Here is a 25,656-nt window from a genome sequence, read left to right on the forward strand (position 1 = left end):
GGCTTGATTCCCCCAGCCTTCATTGAAGAGGGCTTGATTCCCACAGCCTTCATTGAAGAGGGCTTGATTCCCACAGCCTTCATTGAAGAGGGCTTGATTCCCCCGGCCTTCATTGAAGAGGGCTTGATTCCCACAGCCTTCATTGAAGAGGGCTTGATTCCCACAGCCTTCATTGAAGAGGGCTTGATTCCCCCAGCCTTCATTGAAGAGGGCTTGATTCCCCCAGCCTTCATTGAAGAGGGCTTGATTCCCACAGCCTTCATTGAAGAGGGCTTGATTCCCACAGCCTTCATTGAAGAGGGCTTGATTCCCACAGCCTTCATTGAAGAGGGCTTGATTCCCACAGCCTTCATTGAAGAGGGCTTGATTCCCACAGCCTTCATTGAAGAGGGCTTGATTCCCACAGCCTTCATTGAAGAGGGCTTGATTCCCACAGCCTTCATTGAAGAGGGCTTGATTCCCACAGCCTTCATTGAAGAGGGCTTGATTCCCACAGCCTTCATTGAAGAGGGCTTGATTCCCATAGCCTTCATTTGCCTGCTGTGTGATCGTGACCAAGCCATTTCACCAGATAGTGCTCTGAGACAATTGGGAAAGAGTCCTCATTGATCTTCTTGGCCACATGCCCAGCTACCATCTATGAACCTATGAAGCTATTAGAGGCTCCAAAGCTTTTGTGTGAAATGAGTTTACCAGATGTTAGGGTACCAACAGCTCCTTAAAATAGTCATGATGTGAGCTGTGTATGATGTGCTACGTGAGCATTTTATTCTCAGTTCTTCTGGAGACTGATAGAAAATGCAAACCCCAATGCATCGGTCTTATCTAATTTCTGAGAGATTCCATCTGAAACCTGGTCACAGAATGTTGCATATCATATCACTCAAACTATAAGCCCAAGAAATCTGGACAAAGTTAAAAAATAATGGTGGGACAAAGGGCTCAAAACCAGGAATATATTGTAAATGTTGATCTTACAAACATAAAAGTTACTAGAATAACAGCTTTGATTTAACTTGCATTTTTCTGTAGGATAAGAAGTCTGAAACTCAAGCATATGTATTTATTCATTGACTTCAATCCTCAATGATATGCAAGAAATACCAAAGGTATTAAGGCAGAAATCAGGACATTTGAGAGGTATATTGCACATTCTGTATGTTTCTGAGATCTGTATCTTTTAGTCCCAGATAAAAAGATTTACTGTAGTCAAACTTGGAAGAGCTCAGAACATGTGTATCTCCAACATGTTCTGTATTTCATTCTGGCAATGTTTCCATGTTGGAGTAAGGTATCTTCACTGATGGAGATCTTAACTCTCTCACTCATACACACACACACACACACACACACACACACTCACACACACACACACACACACACACACACACACACACACACACACACACACACACACACACACACACACACAGTCTAGGTGTGTAAATATGTGACATGCTTCTGTGTACATGTATATATGAGAAATTGGCTTAAACACTGGTGTCATTCAAAGGGGATCCAGTATCTGTCTGCCTGGGATGACATGCTGGACAAGCCACGCTGCTTCGCAAGGGACGGCTTGCACCTGTCACCCCTGGGATTCCGGATATTGGCAAAGGCTCTTGCCACCCCCATAGTGCCTTTTTTAGGCAAGGCTCAAATTCTAAACCTACCACCCTAGAACACAAAAAAGGAAAAAAACTAAGGGTAATGCTGCTCAATGCCAGAAGTCTAAATCTCAAAATGCACGCACTCGAGGCCCTTCTCAGTATGGAGAACATCGATGTCTGTGCTGTGACAGAAACCTGGTTCAAGGCTCCTGAGAGCACCCCAGCGCTATCAGGTTTTACCTCATATCATGCGTTCCGGCCCCAAAATCCGGACAATACCAAGAAAGGAGGGGGCTATCCATATTCATCAAGGACACCCACACCTCAAGACTGGTGGCAACGCACGATGCATCGGAGACCATCCAGGTGCAATTAACCATAGGCAAGACTGCTCTGCAAATTGTAGCATGTTACAGGCCACCCTCACAAACTCTGGAAACTCACATGGCCTTCCTGAAAACACTAGAGGGGATAAATGTATCACCAAACACCATCATACTAGGTGACTTCAATTACCCTAATATAGACTGGGAACACTACTCAAGCCCAAACACCCTAGCCCAAAAGTTCCTGGAATTCATAAACTCAAATGCCATGGAACAACTAGTCACCATCCCCACAAGAGGAGATAACATACTTGATCTCATCATCACGAACATGGGAGCACAATGTTCAACACCGGAAATATACCCCTCACTGGTGAGATCAGATCACAAACTAATCTCGCTGGAGGTCCTCATCCCACCCCCACCTGAAATAAAAAAGACCACAGTAAAGAACTTCTCAAAAGCCGACTTCACACTTCTAAAGACTAGTGTGGTCTCCTTTCAGGCCCCCGAGCCGGCGGAAAACAATACTCAAGCCGCTGAATCACTTACAAACGCCTTCTACCAGCACCTGCAGGACTGCATGGATAAGGCAATCCCAAGCAAAACAAAGACTCTTTGTACCAAAGGCAAGCGTCCAGTCTGGTGGACCCCAGCCATAAACAAACTCTACAACAAAAGGAGGAAGCTACTACAAGATAGAGCAAAATCCTTAAAAGGTAAGACACCCTTGATCACTATAAGTAAAAAACTAAGAGCTCTCATAAAATCATCCAAAGCAAATTTCGAGAGAAAAATAGCTAAAGACTCAAAAGACAATCATAAGGCCTTCTTTAGCTATGTTAGAAACCTAGGAGGAAACTCCCAGATATGCTCAGAACTAGTTCAAAATGATGTGAAGATTACTGATCCTACAGACATTGCCAACATACTGGCTGACAGGTTCAGTGCAAACTTCTCCCCCCCATCCCCCCAAAAGGAGAGATATCTATACCAAATGAGTGCAGCCCCCGAAACATCTCCAGCGCCCAAGTGAGAACTGCTCTCTCCAAAGCAAAAAACACAGCATCCATGGGACCCGATGGTGTCCCCGGCTGTGTGCTCCACGAACTCAATGAGGAATTAAACCCACAGCTAGGACAGCTGTTTAATCAAAGTCTTACCTCTGGATACGCACTCCAGGAGTGGCGCACTGCAACTGTGGTCCCACTTCACAACCGCGGTGCCTACACAGAGCCTGGAGATTACAGGCCATTTACCTTGTCAAGCCTTATCTGCAAAGCCATGGCGAGCATCATAATGGACCTCATAAATAAAGACATACCGCATTTGCAGACTTTGGATCCCACCCAGTTTGCCTTTGTCAAAGGCAGATCATGCCTTTTAAACTTGGTTGACTTTTTGATACAGTCACCAAAGCCATTGATGAGGGAAAGGCAGTCCATACAGCCTACCTCGTTCTGCCTAAGGCCTTCGATACAATACCCCACTCGGGTATCATTGAAAACTCATCAGCTTAAATGTTAACCCATACATCACAAGATGGGTTGCAAACTGGCTGAGTGACAGAACCCACAGGGTCAGAGTTGCTGGCGCCATGTCAGACTCAAAGCCTGTCACAAGTGGTGTCCCACAGGGCTCAGTCCTGGGCCCACTCTTGTTTGGCATCTACTTTTCCGAAGTACAAGCAAACACAGGAGGGTTATGGCTGACAAAGTTTGCAGATGACTGCAAACTGGGCCATAGTAGAAAACACATCTGACACAGATATCCTTCAGAAGGGTCTCACAGAAATGGATAACTGGTGCCAGAGCCACGGCCTAAAGTTAAATGCCAAAAATGCATAGTCATACCCTTCGGGAAAAACAAGGTTACCCCTAGCTACCAAATAGGTGGCAATCCACTGAGCACAGAAGAAGTTATCAGGGACCTGGGGACCCAGGTTGATAGTAGTCTGTCATTCGACACCCATGTAGCTAAAGTAGTTAGGAAGTCCTTCTACATTGCCCACCTTATCATGAAGGGATTCTCATCTAGATCAAGGGAGGTCATAGTCTCCCTTTACTCATCACTCATCAGACCAATGATTGAGTACAATGCCCCATTCGGAATGTATCTGACCCGACACTTGCAGCAGCTGGAGAGGCCACAAAAGTTCCTCACCAAAAGGATAAAGGGTCTCAAAATCTGTCCTATGCTGCCCGACTGAAAGAACTCCAGCTCTATTCAGTCGCCACGCTTGCTCAGAGGTGACCTTTGCCTAACATACAAGGCCATGTCAAACCCAGATTTGATGAATATGCTTCACCTCAAAAAATCTAGATCCATCAGAGCCACAAGGGCGGGAGACTTAAACCTCGACACGGCTATTAATAGGACGTGCTGGAGGGATAGATTCATCACCCAAAGACTCCCTATGCTGTGGAACCAAATCCCGGTACATGTGAGGCAGAGCACCTCGCTGGCCTTGTTCAAGAGAAATCTTGACCAATGGATGGGAGATCGCAGATATACCCCAGGAATTACCTCAGTGTCACTGCTCAACAGAGGCACAGCAAAATAATGGGTATAGTTCCCTATACTAAAGGGGTGGCGTAAGCCACAAAACGATGGGCTAGGCTTATAAATGCCCTCGGGCAGATAGCCTAGTATGAACCTATGAACCTATGAACCTATATATATATATATATATATATATATGTGTGTGTGTGTGTGTGTGTGTGTGTGTGTGTGTGTGTGATATGTATATTTTGCTATTTTTACAATGTGGAGAAAATGTCAATTAGCTGTAAGACTAGCCTTTGCAGTTTGGGATTACATGGCACATGATATGCAGAGCTATGATGCATTTGCTTGACATGTTTTAGTGAATGAAAACTGAATTTAAGTGGTGTACTTTCTTTGACTGACCTTTCACCCTAGATTGTGATTCGGAGGCGGCCATTGCAGTTTGGGATTACATGGCACATGATATGCAGAGTTATGATGCATTTGCTTGACATGTTTTAGTGAATGAAAAATGAATTTAAGTGGTGTACTTTCTTTGACTCACCCTCTCACCCTAGATTGTGATTCGGAGGCGGCCATTGCTGTACGTTGTCAGTGTACTGATCCCCAGTACTTTCCTGATGGTGGTGGATGTGATGAGCTTTTACTTGCCCCCAAACAGTGGAACAAGAATCAGCTTTAAATGCAGCATTCTGCTGGGCTATACAGTTTTCAGAGTGAATATATCCAATGAAGTTCCTGCAGCAGCAGTAGAAACTCCCTTAATAGGTAAGGTGGAATTTTCTAAGTTCTAATACAACATTAAGAAGGTATTTGATATATGTGTATTTTATTTATTTATTTATTTATTTACATTTTGTTGACCGGGCTAGTCTAACTGGATACATGTCCATTTTCAGTAGAGGCCCGGGGAGAAAAGCTCCAAGAAGGGCATTAATTATACAATTATAGAAAACAAAGCTCCAAGAAGGGCATTAATTATACAATTATAGAAAACAAGGCAATATCAAGCTATAAGCATATACAGGTAAAACATTATTAAGATCATTGCAAATGAATGTTAAGCAAATGTAAAAGTAATTAATTTTTTTTTTTTTAATAATTTTTATTTATTTTCATCAGTGCCAAAACTAATTCATCTCTTGCCCTGATGCTTTGACATGGTAAAGTCTGGCAGTTGGCACTTATGATTAATACTCTCAGCTACTAATGACCTGCTTCATGTAGTCATGGGTACATTGTTTGATTTTGTCCACCTACCAAATGCCTACTATTTGACTCTAGGCAATTCACTTAACCATGCAGTTCTCCTGGTTTGCTCGAAATGGGGCACATTGTCTGGTGGGCTTACCTGTTTGACAAGTATGTAAAAATGCATAGCAGTACTGTCGCTCATCTAATCAGGATGTAATAGATGAGCCTTTGTGGGTTCTGTTCAAGCAGCTTTATTATGTACCAGCAAATCAGGATTGAGGCTTAATAACTTTAACTTAGATAAACTTATATACAAACTAGCTATTACATTCATACATGCTCACTCTCTGGCTACACTCTTAAAATGGCACTGAAGCTAGCACGTGCTTGCTATTTATATGCGTGTTCAGTCCCTGAAACGCTTCTTAAAGATACAGCACACACACACTCTGTTCTACATCCTCCCTATTTGAGAAATAGGTCATGGAATATTGATGACATCAGTTGACATGCAATCAATACAAATAATTCTTTGTCATGCAATTATACAGAACTAGATACACATACACAATTATGTCCAGGCCGCTGTGTATTTCACTCTACGTCTGGAAATACGACCAAATCATGTGACATAAAATTTAAAATTAGATTTAGGAACTGGGACTCTCTCTACTGAATGTTCAACCTTAGGCACATCAGGAACATCATTAGGAATGGAAGTAGAAGTTAAGACATGTTCTGCAACCGAAACATTGTCTGGATTGCTCCAAGAGCTAGAGCTGTATCACAGGAACAAAGCTGTGATATCGATTCTGGTACAGGAAGAAGATGTCTGTGATTTCTCCTGTACTCCACACAGTCAGATTCTATGAAGTAGGATCTCGGCTTGGTACATATACCTGTTACTTGACCAATCCGGTCAAAACTTTAACCATTTGTATGCTCACTGTCTCTCCTTCTTTCAATGGATGAAGAACTCTCATCGAGTTATCATAACTGGACTTCTGGAAAGAATGCTTCCTGAATAAATGGGCTCTAATTGTTCTGTTGTTCTTAGCTTTAGGCCTCAATAAATTGGAACTAATAGGCAGTGTTGTTCTGTTTTGCCTGAATAGAGGTCTCTGAGTAGGCGAGCCATGTATATCATCATGGGGTATGCTTCTGAGATTAAGTAAATTCAAATAGACATTGGTATTGTCACACTTTGACCTTTCAAGTAATTGCTTTGCACTCTGTACTGCATGTTCAGCTAGTCCATTTGACCGTGGATATTCTGGACCACTAGTAACATGTACAAAGTCCCATTCTCTTGCAAATTTCTGAAACAACTAACTTTCTGTGTACTACCATGGACTGAGAAATTATGTTTCAGCTCAGTGATAACAGCAGTGGGTGATAGATTAGGTAGTAAATTAATCTCAAACCAATTTGAATAAGAGTCTACCAACACTAAGTAATGCTGATTGTTCCACTCAAATATATCAGTGGCTACTGTTGACCAAAGTAGTTCAGGAACTTGACTAAGTTGAAGTGGTTCTTTTTGTAAATGTGGTTTAGTGCTGTTGCATACTGAACAAGAAAAAAGTACTTTATCAATGTCTTTTACTAGAGAAGGCCAAAATACTACTTCTCTCACCCTTCTTTTGGTAGAGTCAGAACCTGGGTGTTCCCGATGTAAAATCTGGATATACTCATGTTGTAAGGTAGCAGGAACAATTTTAGGACCTTTGAAAATAATACCATCTTCCATCGACATCTCACATCTTTAAGGAAAATATGCTTTCACTTCAGATAGTACACTAGATTGCTTTGATGGCTATCCAACATTAATGTAGTGGTTGAGCTTTTGCAAAAATGGATCAGACTTTGTATGATCTCTCAGCTCATCAAGTCTCATGGCAGAAAAATTACGCACTTCCATTACGTCAAAATCAAAATTCTCTGCATCAAGCTGTTCCATTGTATTTCTGGGCAAACTGTATAAGGTATCAGCCTGATAAAGATGTTTGTCTTTTGTATAGACCATTTTGAAGTTGTACTTTTGTAATTTGAGCATCATTCTTTGTAATCTCATAGGAGCTAAATGCATAGGCTTCTTTAGAATTGTAACTAGAGATTGGTGATCAGTTTCAATCTGAATAGCTCAACCATAGATATAATCATAAAACTTTGAACATGCAAATACTGTTTCCAAAAGTTCTTTCTCAATTTAAGCATAGTGCATTTCAGTTTGGGTAAGGGTTCTAGATGCATAGGCTACTGGTCTGTCTTCTTGAAAAATAACTGCACCAAGACCAAATTTTGAAGAATCACAGGAAAGAGTGACTGATTTATTGACATCATAGTATCTTAATGTAGGTTGGATGGCAATTTTCTGCTTAAGGTCTTCAAATGCTTTCTGGTGCTGTTACAACCAATACCATGTAACATTTTTGCACGTCAACTCTTTTAAAGGTGCTGTCAACTCACTGAGATCTGGTATAAACTTGCCTAAATAGTTGACCATGCCAAGAAAATGTTGTAGAGCTTGAACATTATCTGGTGCTGACATCTCATGAATAGCTGCTTGCTTGGATGGGTCTGGTCTTAAGCCAGTGCTGGTAAATAAATTACCTACATATGTAACTTCTGGTAGTCTGTATTTGTACTTTAGAGGACTGAGCTTTAAGTTCACTTCACATACTCTGTCTAGAACTCTCTTAAGGTTTCTGTCATGTTCTGCTTCACCATTGCCCCCAACCAATAAATCATCTACTATTATGGAACAAGGATAGCCTAAAAATGTGCTCCATTGCACATTGGAAGACTTCACTTGCAGAATTTATTCCAAATGGCATCCTTAAGAATCTATATCTGCCAAACAGGGTACTGAAAGTAGTCAGTATTGAAGATTTACAATCAAGCACCATTTGCCAACATGAACTTTTTGCATCCAAGACAGAAAAAACAGTGGCATTTGGTATTAGGACTGTGACTTCCTCGACTGTATACATTGGATGATGTGGTCTCTTTAATGCTTTGTTCAAATCTTTTGGGTCAATACATATTCTGATTTCATCTGAAGCTGCTACCATAGATGACACCCATTCAGTTTCTGTAACTTGACAAATTACACCTTGCTGCACCATTGTATCCAATTGAGCTTTGACTTTATCCTGCATATCTATCAGAAATTTTCTTGCTTGTCTGACTACTGGACTGATCTCTGGGTCTAACTTCATAGAATACACAACTGGAAGTTTGACCAACTTGTCAGTGAAAACATCAGCATACTCTGAGAAAATGGCTTGAGAAAAATTGGAACTAGGACATGTGCTTATATGATGAACTTCTTTGGTACAAGAAAGCAGATTCATTCTCGAACTGATTCTGAGACCAAATAATGACTCCACAGGTCTTCGAACTATATGGAATAACAAGCTGTAACAGTTCCTAGCCAAACAACATGAAAGCACTACTGAGCCTTCGGTTTGAATTTCTTCACCTCCATAAGCAATAAGTTTAACATTACTAACCACATTGAGTTGTTCATTAGTTCTCACCTTAGCAAATGTGTCTGCTGACATAACATTACACTTTGAAAGAGTCTACTTTAAGCCCTGTGGATTTACCATTGATCTGGACAGTACAAAACACTTTGTTCTTTCTCAACAAATTCACTGCATCAACCTTTTCACCAATTACTCATACACCATCTATGTAGAAAGTAGAATTGCAGCTCTCTGTATTATCAACTTGCTTTTTTGAGTGACTCTTCTTTATAACTGTGTAAAGTTTACTTGATTTGCAGAACTTTTGAAAATGGTTCCATTTTTTACACTTGTGGCATTGCTGACCAAATGCTAAGTGTTTCTCTCTTTAAGACACATGACTGGCACTACATTTGTGACAGTTAACAATAAAGCTGGATTTGGGTTTTGCTGATTCACGCTTGTAGTGTACTGACCATATATCTTTCTTAGAACTTGCTGGAAAACTATGTGATTTCCCAGGAGAACCCACAGGGGCTATAGTTGCCATGTGTTTAGGCCTGCTTTTGCTAGCAACATGTTGCATGCTGTCTATATTTGCTCTGGAGCCTGCTGAAACCATGCTCTTATCACTTGCAAGCATACTTGTGTGCCTTTCTGTAATATCATGGATTTGACAAATCTCAATAGATTTACTCAAAGTTAAATCACTGTCAAGAACCAAAATCTTTCTCATGGCAGCACCATTAATACCACACACAAGCCTGTCCTTTATTAATTCATCTTTTAAATTACCAAACCGACACATTTTAGCTTTGTTCCTCAGGTCAGTAACATAAGCTGCAAAGGTTTCCCCTGGTTTCTGATCTCTTGTGTAAAACAAATGTCTCTCTAATGTAATATTTGTCTGGGGTTTACACATTTCTCTGAATTTGCACTTCAAGCATTCATGGTCTTCCCTTGATTCAACCTGTACAACAATATGGCAATAGTCACCTTCTCCCTCATATACTGCTGGTGCATACACAAATGAATGCCTTCTTTCAATGGCCTCTGATAGGTTTAGCAAAATGAATGTCCTGGTACATGCATCTTTGTCAAAATAAGCTGCTTGTATAAAAATATCATCCTCTTGCTCAAATATTCTCCAATTCTCTGCAATATTCTGATCAAATACAAGTGGTGAGGGCTTTTGAAATCCAACTGCCATTATTAACACATACTAGTGAAGGGTTTTGCAAATATGCACAAAAGCACACACATATACATACACCAAAAATTTATAACAGTATTCGTAACTTTGCTCAATAGCACAAAAAGCCTCTGAATAACTGAACTTTAAAAAATAAGTCCCTTGGGCACTGTAATAATCTTGAAATCATTGTACTGCAAAATCAGCCCTCATCAGCATAAGAAACATTTAAAAATAACTGCACTGTGTGAATGAATTGGGCAGAAAAAGCTCAAAGTAAGAAACATTTTGAAGTAACTGCACTTTGAGAGTAAACAGTACATGGCATACTGAAACTTCCCCAAAATAGTGGTACTTTACTAGATAATTCTTTACAGTGCAAGAAACACTCTGCAGCACTTTGTAAAAAGACACAACCAGCACAAGAATCTTTTTGAAATGGCTGTACTTTGACTGTACTTCATGAAATAACTGCACTTTGGACACAAATAAACTCTTTGAAATACATGCACAGTAATAAGTGCACACTGTAAGCAATTTTACACACTTTAAGATACTTCAAATAACTCTAGTTATGTCCTGAATAGAATGCAAAGTAGTAGTTACGCCAAAACACAGTACTTTGCCAAAAAACATGCAGTCACCTTGCTTTATTCATGCTTAATGTGCCCTTTTTGTCTTTATTAGATTTGTTTTGCTTGTTTAATCTCTTTTCATGCCCATTATGCTTTTCTTGTGCTCATTCTTCTCTACACATGCCCATTTTGCTTTAAACTTGCTCATTTTGCAGTTGCAAGGTAATTCCAAACCCCTTCTGTGCTTTTCTGATAATCATTTTATTAAATATCTTAATTTTAAATATTTTGTTTAATTAATAAACCTTTTCTGACTCTCCCTTGTTTAATAATGTGGTTTATGGCCTTGCAATTCTCCATTTTATCTTTTTTATAAAATAAACCGTTCGTACAAGTGTTCACTACCTTTGGTTCTTTTCTGGCCCTTTTTCATGCATGTTTCTCTTAGTTTACCTTCACTGTTAACTCTGCACCCTGTAGCTCTGGAAAGCAGTATCTGGAATCCTGGTCCTGACACCATGTCGGTCTTCTAGTGAAGATGTAATAGACACATCTTTCTGGGTTCTGTTCAAGCAGCGTTATTATGTATAAACACATTAGGATTGAGGCTTAATAACTTTAACATAGATAAACTTATATACAAACTAGCTATTACATTCATACATTCTCACTCTCTGGCTGCACTCTCAAAATGGCACTGGAGCTAGCACGTGCTTGCTATTTATATGGATGTTCAGTACTGTTGTTAAGCAGGTAATAAGATGTCAAAATGTATTGGCTTTATACATTCATGAGGCAGGTTGTGCTCTGCAAATGACATTACTGAAGATTTTTTTAATTTTATTTTATTTATTCTTTATTAACCCGGTTTGTCCCACTAGTCTAGCAGCCTCTTGTCAGGGGAGACCTGAGGTGGTATTCATATTATTGGGGGAAATTTGACCAGGACATCAGGCAACTTCCCTACTACATGACATTGTGCACCTTATCCTCAGTTAATTATGCCTACTGTAGATGTTTTTTTGAAGAAACATCTTTATTAAATTATCACTTATGACAATGGCAGTCATACATTTATATAGATGAAAACAAACCATAGTGACATATTTTCAGTTGCAAACATTATACATCACTTATAATCAATTCAGTCATTGTCAAACATTACAAAGCTCATTCAATACCTGCCTTCCCCTTAAACCTAATTCCTCCTCCAAAACATTATTCTGCATGTATTATTCCCACAATTCCCACTTTTTTCTATGTAATTTGCTCCTACCTTTTTCCTAAGGATACCAATTCCAGTTGTTTTTATCTCTGTTACTATATGTATTACTTCTAGTACAGTTGGATTAGACTTTAATTTCCATTTTCTAGTGATTGCTTTTTTTTTGGTTGCCACTGAAATTAAACTCAGCAAATCTTTTTTCTTAGCTACACCAATTTACTCAACCGGTATTTCTGTTAGAGTAGTTTGCAGGGAATTTTTAAAGTCTGCCAACTTATTACACTCCTCAAAAGTATGCTCTCAATTACCTCTTCCTTTCCCATCACACCTTCAACATTTGCAGTCTACTTGAGGAAAATATTCTTTGGAGACTGCTTGTGGTATAACAATACCTATGCAAACTCTTCTAAACAAAGATCCTAAATCTTCTAGTTCATTGCATATTTGGGAGCCATACATGTATCCCCCCATTGTTTCTTTGCGAATTGTTTATCCAAACTCTCATCACAATCCTTTCTAACCTCCTCTGATTGATTCCTATAGTTATCATGCAATAATTTATATGTCCTGCTAATAATCCATTTTTAATAGCAGCTTCTGTTCTAGATTCTACTAAAAACTCTACCAGTGCTGGTCTTTTGTTTAGGATCCCCTATTTCTTACTCTTTGCCTATACTCTGATATCGACCAATCTCTAGCCTGCAGTCCAAATTAATTTTTGGCCTCTTCCCATTGTATTATCTTTCTCTAAATATTGCTTCCAGTGCTTTGATTCCTTTGCCAATTTTCTCCAGTAAATTTCAGCCCTCTCTTGCTATACTCTGTACCTATAGTTGCAGTCATCCCCATCGGAAAAATCTTCTTTCTCCCTCCCTGTGTAGGCTTAGTTATTATAATACTTTCTGCTACTTTATGAATATAATATTCTTTATGGTTATTGTTATTATACTTAGGGATCTGCATTCAAAATCCCATTCTCTCCTTGTTTCTTGAGCTTTCTGCTTGTGCTATGTATAGGAAACTAGGTAGCTCTGAAATACCCCTTTAAATCAAGTAATCCCAAACCATCTTGTTCTATTGGAAGGATCAACTTATCCCACTTCATTCTTATCTTCTTCCCCTCCAAGATAAAATTCTTCAACTCTTTATAAATTGCCATCTACAACTTCTCCTCTGGTTGATAAAAATATGCCTGACCTGTAAATAAAACTAAAGGACTAAAAACATTCTCACTGCTTGTATTGTGCAATCCATATCTATAAAATAGACCTCCAGTTCCTCAGTTTTTGTATTATCTTTTGTTCAGTCTCTTCCTACCTATCCTTAGTTACCATAACAGAATATTTTTAATCCATACTCCTAAGTGCTTCATTTTAACATGCCCCCATAAATATGGGTATTGGTAAAACAGTTCATTTGTGAGTACATAGTTTATAGCTATTGCCTTTTTGTCTTCATTAATTTTGTACCCCAAAAAGTCCTGAATCAATCTCAGAATGTTCCACAGCATGGAAATGTCCATTTCCGGTTTTATCAGGTATGGAATATCTTCACCTGAAAATAAGGCCAACTTTTCTTGACTACCATACCAATTATATCCTTGAATTTCTGAGTCCCTTATTTTCTTTCCAATGATTTTAAATATAATGTAAATAACATAGGCAAAAGAGAGGGACTACCACCATTTTTGCCTTTGATCCCTCATATATCCTCCTAATTACCCTCATTATTGTATCAGGGACTGCAAATACTTCCATTGTCAAAATCCAAGCAGACTCTGTTAAATGTTTTCTCTGCATCATGACCCACCAACAACAGTGGTATTTTCTTACATTCTGCTTCCCTCTGGATCATCAATGTTCTGTTAATGTTGTCAAATGTTTGCCTCCCCTCCACAAAACCATATTGATCCATAGCTATCTTTTGGCATTACCTTTAACATTCGTTTAGTTATTATAGTCATGGTTTAGGATTGAAATGGGCCTGTATGAAGCTGGATTTGATGGGTTTTTACAGCCACCATCACTTTTTTCCAGGATGTTGGTGTTTCTCCTTCTTTTAAATCTATCACTTTCTTCCCTCCTAGCTTCCAAACTTCCACAGGAATACCATCTGTTCCTGGGAACCTTCCTGTAGCGTGGTTATACATCACCATTTTTATTTCATTTCCTCCTTTCCTGTTAGTACTTGAACCTCATCTACCACTAACCTTGGCATATTTAATTCTTCCATAAACATTTCCACTTACACTTTTTTTGATTTCCATATTTCTCTGCTTTATACAGATTTTCATAAAATTTCTGAAATCCTTATAATTCCTCTACAGAATCTCTGGTTATTTTCCCTTTTATAGGCTCCCTAGTATCTATGTTCAGCTATCGAAAAGATAGATCTATGAACATCTAAATATCGAATGTAAAACATCTAAATGGAAAATTAACAAACATGTATAACTTTGAAAAATCATTCATCAAATGGCCATAGTTGGCAAACATTGCAAACACAATCAACTAAAATGGGAGGATTCACCCCCCACACTCCCCGAACTATATATACCAACTCTGAGATTGCACTACAGTGAGGAAAATGAAAAATTTAACAGGTTTCCTTCACTTACCTTATGCATTGCATTACTTCCTGGTTGTTGGCCAACTATGACCATGTTTTATGTTCTATATTCAGCCATTCATGGAACTATCATTTCAATACCCAAACATGGACCAAGCCTGGCAACAACCCTTTTTACTTTCTGCTGCTTGAGCAGTTGTTATAAAAGTTTTTGCACTTTGCAGTTATCAAAAAACAGTTGCATAACAGCAATCTTTCTAAATTCATGTAGCGTATTATTATTATGGATCTCATAAACAAGGACATAAGCAATCTCCAAGTACTTGACCCCACCCAGTTCAGATTCATCAGGAGATCTTGCCTGTTGAACCTAGTTGACTTCTATGAGGCTGTCACCAAGGCCCTGGATGAGGGAAACTCAGTACATACAGTTTACCTTGACTTGGCCAAGGCCTTTGACACAATCCCTCACTCAGGCATCATCAAAAAGCTAACACAACTTGGTGTAAATCCCTATCTCATCAGGTGGGTGGCCAACTGGCTCACTGACAGGACCCACAAGGTCAAAATAGGCACCTCTACCTCTGATAGCAAACCTGTTACTAATGGAGTTCCCCAGGGATCTGTCCTGGGACCCCTACTGTTTGGCATCTACTTCTCAGAGGTCCAGGCAAAGACAAAATGCCTGTGGCTGACCAAGTTTGCAAATGACTGTAAGTTGGGTGCTGTCATTGACTCCTCAAATGATGTTAGCATACTGCAAGAGGCTCTCAGAGCAACTGATGAATGATGCCAAAGTGATGGCGTCAAGTTAAATGCAAAAAAAAATGTATCATATCATTCGGCAAAAACACGGACCCTACTGATTACCACAGCAATGGCAACCCCTTAAGTAAACAACCTGTTGTGAGAGACCTGGATACGCATGTTGACAATAATCTAACATTTGACCATCATGTAGCAGCACTGGTCAGAAAAGCCTTTTATTTGGTTCATCTCATAAGTAAAAGGATTGCATCCAGAAAAAAAGTAGGTTTTTACTTCTATATACTCCTCCCTCATTAGACCAGTAATTGAGTATAATGCCCCATTTGGTATGTAACTCTGCAAACATCTGCACCAACTGGAAAAGCCACAGAGCTACCTCACAAACAGAATCCATGGCCTCCAACACTTATGCAGACAGGCTCAAATCACTATCACTCTAGTCAGTATCATACAGAATGCTCAGGGGTGATCTGTGTCTCCCCTACAAGGAAATCTTGTACCCTGCCCAACTTGAGATGCTCCATATCTGTAAGTCGAACCCCTTGCACATTACCCGCTTGAAAGGTCTGAATCTAATATGCAACATTAACAAAACCTGCTGGAGAGACAGGTTTGTCTCCCAGTGGCTGCCCCATCTCTGGAATAGACTTCCCATACACATCAAAGAGAGTACCTCACTGACCCCCTTCAAGCACTACCTTGATGAGTGGATGGGAAACCACTAATTTGTCCCAGGGGTTCTACCCTTTGTCCCTCAATGACAGGGATGACAGGTGCTGACTGAGGTTTCTTTTTTTAGGGATACACTCTTGGCTAGGCTTGTAAGGGGCCCAGGGCCATTAGCCTAGTAACCTCCTATGATCCTATTATTGAGCTAGTCCCTTATTTTCTGTTTAGCACTCTGGAATTTTGCCTGTTCTTGTTCTGTGAGATGTGACTTATTCTGCAGTAAATTAACTTTTTTCAGTCCCTCTAAATAATTCTTGCTATTTCTTAGCCATACCTCCTTTTCTTTTATTTCCACCCTATTTTTAAAATCCAGTTTCATTTGATCTCATTTCCTAAATATATTTTCTGAAGAAATTTCTATCTTCTCTACTAACTCCTGAATAATTTTCACTACCCATTCATTAAATTCCTCTATTTTTAACAGATAGATGAGGACGTACCAGTGTCTCATTTTTATTTCATTACCATGTATTTTTATTTTAGTTATTATTGGTGAATGATCTGAAACAGTTATTGGATGCATTTCAAAACTTTCAATTAAACGTACTTGTACCTGTGAAATATAATTTCTGGCTCACCCAGGTTTTGTACCTTGGGGAATAATATGTAACTTCTCTCCAAACTCCTAATACTAAATTCACATCTTTCATACCAAGTATTTTCATAAATGTCTTCATAAGTCTACCCTCTTTTGTTATATTTTCCCTTCTAGGCCCCCAAGATATATCCTCACAGTTGCAAATTAAATTCCAGTCAACAGCTGTATGTATTATTCCCTGCTGAAAGCTGATTATTTCTCCCAAATTATTTTCAGCTCTACTGTAGCATTTTTAAGTGGAATATAAACACATGCAAATGTAATCCTCCTCTCTTGCCAGTAGGACCTTAGTACTACAAATCTACCATTGTCTTTTATAGGTTCATAGGTTCATACTAGGCTATCTGCCCTAGGGCATTTATAAGCCTAGCCAGAGTGTGTTTGGCTTTTGCCACCCATTTTAAATGAATTTTGCTATGCCCTTTTTCAAGGTTAGTATACTGTGCCTCTGTCTAACAGTGACACAGAAGTGATACCCGGGGTAAACCTACGATCTCCCATCCACTCATCAAGATTCCTCTTGAAGAGAGTCAATGAGGGACTCTGCCTAACCTGGACTGGGATTTTATTCCAGAGTGAAGGGAGCCTCTGGGTTATGAATCTGTCCCTCCAGCATATCCTATTTATTTCAGTGCTGAGGTTCAAGTCCCTCGAGCGCGTAGCTCGATGGAATTTGGATTTTCTTTTTTTTCAAAACAGGTTTATTGTTTTAACATACAAGAGAAATATCATAACAATTTTATACAAGTAATTAAAAATAGATATGATTATAACATTCAACAAAACAACTAAAGTATTTACAAAGACATCCACTACAATCAGATCAATTAATTAAACTAAAATACCATGCTATTGAAATTAGGATTTTTTTAACAAATTTTGTAAATTATCCTATACAATATAATAAGATGTTTTTCTAGTTGTTCTTGACCTAATTGTGTTTATTTCCATATGGCATACTATATTCATAACATTTTTAAATTCATTGAACGAAGGAGGTGTATCTGAAATCCAATTTCTAGTTATTATTTTCCTAGCCACTGCTAGAATAGACCATAACAAGGGAAGCTTAACCTTTTTAACACTTTGAGGTACAGGTGTGTTGAATAATATAAGAGTTTTAGAAATAATGAAATTATCTGTAAAAAGAGCCTGCAAAAATTCATTAATTGATTCCAGTATTCTTTCAATTTTATACAGTCATAAAACATATGGGCCCAGTCAGCATTAATTTCTACATTACATCTCTTACATAGATTATCTTTATTATTTATTTTATTCATCATCAAAGGTGTATAAAAAGATCTATGTAAAAATTTCCATGTATAAAGTCTCCAGACAATGGAAGACGTAGTTCTATAGGCAGATTCCAATATATATTGTTTATCTTGTTGATTTGGTGGGTCCCCATTAATAGAAGTGAAATAATTCCAGTATGTATCTACACTGTAAAAAGTTTCTTGTCTGATAATTTTATGTATGTATGAAAGTTTACCTTTATCAGAAACTTTATGTTGTAAATTTAATATCAAGTAATCAATCAGTGTTGGAATAGATTCTTTAACTGTTATAGACATTAGATCTATTTTATTAATGAGATGTTGTCTAAAGGTCTGAACCTCTAACCAGCAAGTTTCTCTTAGATCAAATTCTTTTTTAAGAAATCTAGATTTTTAACTTTATTATCAGATATCAACTGATACCAGTACTTTAGATCATTATCTATAGCTAAATGAGTTCCTTCAGAAGTAGATGACAAAAGCATACCCTGAGTATACATTATAGGGAATATAATAAAATTCCATTCCCTATACTTAGGGTGCATGAATATAAAGTTACGATAGCTAATAATAATATTTAATGGGTAACAAACCATATGTTTAGGTGTAATAGGTGAAGTACAAAATTCCTTTAGTAACCATAACATGGAGTTATTTACAATCATATTTTTATGTGTTAAGGAGATTTTCATGAAGGGCATACTAATTAGCTCCCAATAATCTTTCCATTTTGTGACATATGACTGATCTATTAATAAAGTAATAACTTTTACAATAGAAGAGATAGTATATAAATTAAAGTCTGGAAAATAAATACCCCTTTGAGACCAGCTATTAGTATGTTTCTTTAATGCAATCCTAGGTCTATTAGGTGCCCATAGGAAATTTAACATTAGTGTATTCAGTTTCTTGATAATTATTTTTGTAGGTGGAAGTATTATTGATTGTATTAAGTATAAAATCTTGGGGAATATTATCATTTTAATAATTGTAAGTCTCTCCTCCATAGTAAAAAACATATTATTCAAGGTATTAAAAATATTTTGTATATTAAGAAAACAGGTATTATAATTATTATATATAATAGATTTAATATCTTTAGATAGTATTATACCAAAATAAGTTATCTGACCTGAATTGGGTACATATTTAGTAAAATCATTAATGAGAATATTTTTTCGTGTATATATAGGTAGTATTTTAGTTTTTTCTTCATTGAATATTAAACCAGAAATACTTTTAAAATTCATCATTTTATCAAATAGAGACTGCATAGAAGAATTAGATCCTGCTGATGTAATTAGAACATCATCTGCAAAAAGTTGAATTTTGGATGTTGTATTTTCATCTATTTCAAAACCCTCTATGTCAGTACTGTCTCTGATCAAATTAGCCCAAGGCTCCATTACTAAAGTGAATAATAGTGGAGAAAGTGGACATCCTTGTTTTGTACCTTTAAAATGGGTATTTTTGTGAAACATATGTTCCTACCTTAATATAAGCCAATGTTCCTTTGTATAAATGCTCAATTAGATTTACAAATGCATCTGAGAAGTTTGTGCACTTCAGTAAGGTAAACAGATAGTCCCAACTTACTGAATCAAATGCTGAACTTATATCAAGACTAATAAGTGTTAAATCTTTCTTTTTCCTATTTGCAAAATCAATTAATGTTAAAGTTCTTCTTATATTATCAAAAGTATTTCTATTTACAATGAAGCCTGTCTGATCTATATCTATAATGCCGGGATGATTGTCTTCAATCTATCAGCAAAAATACTCATAAACATTTTATAATCAACATTAAGTAATGAGATGGGCCGATATGAAGTACATCTAGTTGGATCTTTATTAGGTTTTAAAATTGGCGAAATAAATGTATATTGCCAAGATGGGGGGGGGGTTATTAACTCAGTTTGGGCCAAAATAAAAACCTTATGTATTAATGAATATGCACTTTTAGAAAGGATTTTATATATCTCTGGTATAATACCATCATTACCCGGTGCTTTGTTTGATTTAAGCTTATTTATTTGTGTAATAACCTCTGTATATGAAATACTTTTGTCCAATAGTTTAATCTGTTGTTTATTAAGCTTTTTATACATGTTTGTGGTTATAAACTCCTTTATTTTATCTTTAGGTTCCATGTTAATGTTATTATGGTTAATTTTGTGAAAGTGATTTCTAAATTCATCTAGTATTTCTGGTATACTAGAAACATTCTTTTTTTTCCTTAGAGAAAAGATTTCTTTGATATGGTTTTGTTTATTCAAACTTTTTGTTTTATTTTTAAGTCTATGTAAGTATTTGGGACTTATTGAATAAGACAAAAACTTGTATTTCTCTAAAGTTATTTTAACTTTATGAGTTAAAATTTCTTTGTATTTCTCATTTAGTTTGTTTATTTCTTCAATAACTTTCTTGTCCATAATATTTCCTTTATTATTATGTTTATAAGAGTCTAATTTACTTTGAATATCTAACAATTCCTTATCCCAAGATTTCCTTTTATTTTTATACCATCTGATACTTTGTCCATATAGATATGATTTTAAGGCATCCCAAACATAGACAACGGAGACTTCAGGAGTATTATTTATGTCTAAAAAATGTTTTACTTCTGAATGTATATATTCTTTATAGTCTTTTAGTTGAGTTAAGTATGCTGGTATCCTTTTGATCTGAACATTATGAGTATTTTTATCATGAATTCAAAACAATTGAATTATGATCAGATATAGGACATGAAATGATTTTGGAATTAATTAAATCTGTTACCATCTGGTTAGAAATAAAGACCCTATCTATTTTTGAATAAGTTTTGTATCTGTTAGAAAAAAAGGTGTATGGTAATGATTTTGAATCTATCTGATTATTAATATCATTCAAATGATAAGAATTAGCAAAATAATTTAAATGTTTTGCATTAGATGTAATTCTTCTTTTTCCTATAGTGGTAGTATCACTTTCATGTAGTATACAATTAAAGTCACCAGCTAAAATAATATCTCCTGTAGAGAATGATATGATCTTATCAAGATGATGTTTCCCTGTATTAATACCAATTCCAGGTATCCAATATACATTAATTAAAGTGTAAGTCTTCCCATTAATTTGTATTGTAACCATACAAAACATTCCTTTGTCATCCTGATAAGACTTAATGGTTTTAGGAATGGGCATACTTTTATTCCGTAAAATAGCCACTCCTCTTTTTTTCTGAGTGTGCTCTGAACTAACCAATACTGTATATTTGTTTGTGGCTAGTTTATCAATATCTTTTTTCAAGAGATGGGTTTCTTGCAGGAAGACTAAGTTGGCCTTATGTAAATTAATGTATCTTATTAGGCTTGCCCTTTTACACGGATTATTCAATCCATTAATGTTTAAAGAAATTCCTTTTAAAGATGTCATTTGGCATTTTAAAACTTAAGAATCTTATGATCAAAATAACAAATAACAACATAAGTAATGTTACATCTCCTCCTTTAGGTGTACCTTTAAATATAGCTGTATTTATTGAATCTCTTATGGGATTTTGTATAGGATTCAATTTTGTTTGTAATGACAATGAGTGTACAAAATATATTGTGGATGTCAAAACTATATACATATAACAATGAACAAGTGAAAATAATGTAAGGATTAAACCTTGCATCCAGCCTGGAGTTAAAAACTCCAACTTAGAGTAGTATTTACCACTCAAGGTAACCCCCTACCCTAAGCAGCAGTACCTCAGCTACCACCTTATCAATTTAATACTGGTTATATTTAACTTAAATTAACAGCTTTCAATTCAATTATCTAGCAAGACAAGACTACACATTTGATAAAACAGCATCATATAAACTAAAATAAACTTTTTTTTTTTTTTTTTTTTAAAAACTATTCATACTACTATATACATCTATGTGATATAATACACTTGTATTCAAATAGCATTCAAATAATCTTGATATTAGGAACCAAGAGGAGAGAGAGAAATAAAAGACGTGAAAAAGGGAGAGAGAGTGAAAGAAAAAGAGAGAGAGAGAAAAAAAAAGGAAGGCATATTTACATATTAATTTATTCAAAGTATGTAAAAATAAGTTCTAACATTCATTTAAATCAAAAACTTTGGCTAATATGGTTCAGACATTACATATATTAAGATGCATCTATTTTCTGTCATGTAAATGCAGTCAACAGCTTCCAAAAAAAAACCTTGAATTGCTTGTATATGAGCATTTTACTCATACTCATTATTGTCAATAGAATAAAATATTATATTTACAGAAATTGTTATAAATCATACTGCATAGTTATGCAAATTCTCAGAAACACTTGCATTATTGCAAAAAAAGCCATCTGTATTTTGTATGTCTATACTACTGCTTTAAAATATATCACATGACAATTTCTTCCAGAATAGAGTTATAAAGTTATTTATGCTTGTCAATCAGATGAATTAAATGAGTTATAGTAATGTATATGTTTGGAACATAAGTTTTTAACACAGATTAGTATGCTGCAGTCAAGTAGATTTTCAAATACACTTGAATAAATGTTTCATTTTCTATGCCTTCTAAAATAAGACATTTACTTACTACAAGAAACTGCATCATTTAAAATCATTATAACTGACATATTTTATGAATTATAACATAGATATTTAAGTAATTATATAAAATAACTCACATTTAAATGTTAAAGAGTTCATTTTCCTTCACATAGTCGCATTTGCATCAGTTCTACTTCCTGGTAGAGTGTTCTTCCTGAATCTGCGATGTGTCAGTATAATATCTGGGTCAAAGGTCAAACTGACTGCTTTCAGCTTCTCTGTGAGAATTCTGAGAGTTGAAGCTTTTAAAACAACTCGAGGACACTGTTCATGAGGTAGCACACATCCCAGATTGTCTCCCTTAACATTTTGGTGGGAAACTTGTTAAAAACTAGTGACAAACATTCATTTAGCAGTGTAAATGCATCTAAACATGACAAAACCTTTGCAATGTATTTTACAGGTTATCACAGCCTCTATGTAAGTGAAATTAAGCCCAAAGTTATTAATAAGTAATAAAACTCAATATTTTTGTCCCAACTCAATTTTTATGCAAATCTTATTATTTACTGTGTCTATATGATCAAAAGCATTTCTATATATTAATATGAAAAAAAAAATAAAGAGAAAGAATAAAGAAAAGAAAAAGAGAGTAGAAAATAAAAGAGTGTAAAGCAGAAATAAAAAAATGTAAGAGAAAGCTATAATAAGTATATACAATGGAATATTACTTACTGTTTATATTAATAGAGTTAAAAATAAAACATATTATTTACTATTATTTAGTTCTAATTATTATTAGTTAAAGCATGACAGATTATTTACAAACAAGCATAAGCAGTATAATCAAGAAAGTATAATTAGGAATAGCATTTAAAGAACATATAAACTTTTTACAAGGAATAAATATGTTATTATTCCATTTATCATATTTTCATTACTCTTCTCTCCCTGCCCTCCCACACCCTTTACCCACTACATAATCTAAATAGAATGTCATTGTTTAAACAAAGAAAAAAAGAAAAGGAAAAAAAAAAGAAAAAAAAAATGTATCAAATTACTGACCTTACTTCTCTTTTTCAGAAAGAGAAACAAACTGAATAATAGCTTGTTATTAGTTCCTCAGATATTTTGACTGGTTATGAAACAAAACATTTCTTTGCACACAGAGAATAACTTTGATTAAATCTTTTTCAGAATATTTGTGGCTTTCTGGAAATGCAGGAACTATATTTAAAAAGATTAATAATGAAGTAAAATGACGAGAGAAAAAAAGAAAAAAACATAGAACAAATCATTTGTTTTTAGTCTCTTCTTCTTCTCTGAAGTCTTCCACGAAGTTTCAGTTGCCAGTCTCTTTAATGAAGGACTAGCCCATTCCATTTCCTCTATTTTATCCAAAATCTTATTTTTTTTGATAAACAGTAAAGCAGTGTCTAAGTCATCAAAAATTTTAGGACCATCAGGAAGGAAGATTTTTAGCTTGGCAGGAAACAGAAGGTATGTTTTAAACTGTGCTTTTTAAGCTCCCTTATTAGTGGCAGAAAAACTTTTCTTTTAGCTATTACCAAGGAAGAATAGTCATTGTCAAAACACACAGTTGTCTCATTAATCTTAACAGGAGCTTTAGCCCAAGCAGATTTAAGAACCATCTCTTTATCAAAAGATGACTGAAATCTAACTATAACTGATCTAGGATAGTTTTTGTTAGAGTTAGTATTAGCTATAGATCTATGTGCTCTTTCGATACCAAAAGAGAATTCTTCTGGTAAGTCTAAAGTTTTAGGGAGCCATGTTGTTAAAAAAGAAGTAATATTGTTACCTTCAATATTTTCTGGCAGTCCAAAAATCCTAATGTTATTGCACCTAGATCTATTTTCCAGGTCATCCAGCTTTGTTTGTAAATGTGTATTTTGTTTCAGCAGAAACTCAATGTTGATTTCCTCTTCTTGGATTCTATTTTCCATGTCATTCACAGCTTCTTCTATGCCTGTCATCTGGATCTTCTGTTGTTGCAGGTCTATATGTAACAAGTCTATTTGTTTTGTAGTTTTTCTATGAAGGTATCTATTTTAGTATCCATTTTATCCATCTTAGCAGTAAGTTGCTGGATTATAGTTATCAGAGACTGAAGTTCTTTCTTGATGCTGGAGTCTTGAGAATTTGTCTTACTGGAACTCATTTCAGACTGATAAACTGACAGGAAAATTTCCAAAGTGATTTCTGACAGGAATATTGTTAAAATTTCCTTTCTTTTTTAGATATAGTTCAAGAACTATATAAAACAAACATATTTAGAAAGAAAATTACTTCAAAAATTAATTTTTTAAGTAATTAATTCCTGTCAGTGTAATGAAATTGGTGGAGCTGAAGAAATCTGCTGCTATCCTGTGTTCATCCTTGGCCACGCCCCCCGGAATTTGGATTTTCTGAGGTGCAGCATGTCTATTAATTCCGGGTTGGACATGGCTTTATACGTCAGGCACAGATCGCCTCTGAGCAGGCGGTATGCCACTGAGTAGAGCTGGAGTTTCTTTAATTGGGCAGCATACGGCATCTGTTTGAGCCCCTTGATCCTCTTGGTGAGGTACTTTTGGGGTCTTTCCAGTTGCTGCAGGTGTCTGGTAAGGTACATCCCAAAAGGGCATTGTACTCAATTATGGGCCTGATGAGGGATGAGTAAAGAGGCACGATGACCTCCCCTGATCTAGATGTGAATCCCTTCATGATTAGGTGGGCTATATAAAATGTTTTTCTAACCACTTTGGCCACGTGGTTGTCAAATGAGAGATTGCTATCAACTTGGGTCCCCAGGTCCCTAATTACTTTTCTGTACTTAATGGATTACCACCTATGTGGTAATTTGTGGGCACTTTGTTTTTGCCAAAGGGGATGACTATACACATTTTGGCATTTAGCTTGAGGCCATGGCTCTGGCACCAGTTGTCTGTTTCTATGAGGCCCTTTTGGAGGATGCTTGTGTCGGCTGGAGAGTCTATTATGGCGCCCAGTTTGCAGTCATCTACGAACTTGGTCAGCCACAGTCCTTCCATGTTGGCCTGTACCTCCG

At 36.4% G+C, this 25,656-nt stretch overlaps 1 protein-coding gene across 1 annotated transcript in view; it reads left to right on the plus strand.

Moving 5' to 3' along the window:
- The window catches only part of HTR3B (5-hydroxytryptamine receptor 3B), a 238,977-nt gene that overhangs the window by 126,422 nt on the left and 86,899 nt on the right, over positions 1 to 25,656 (plus strand). Inside the window, exon 8 of the mRNA XM_044079463.1 lies at positions 5,002 to 5,212. Within this exon, the coding sequence (XP_043935398.1) occupies positions 5,002 to 5,212 (211 nt within the window). The remainder of the gene's footprint in view (positions 1 to 5,001; positions 5,213 to 25,656) is intronic.

Source organism: Protopterus annectens, chromosome 8.part0, assembly GCF_019279795.1.
Source record: "Protopterus annectens isolate FY-2018-M chromosome 8.part0, PAN1.0, whole genome shotgun sequence".
Lineage (NCBI taxonomy): Eukaryota > Metazoa > Chordata > Ceratodontiformes > Protopteridae > Protopterus > Protopterus annectens.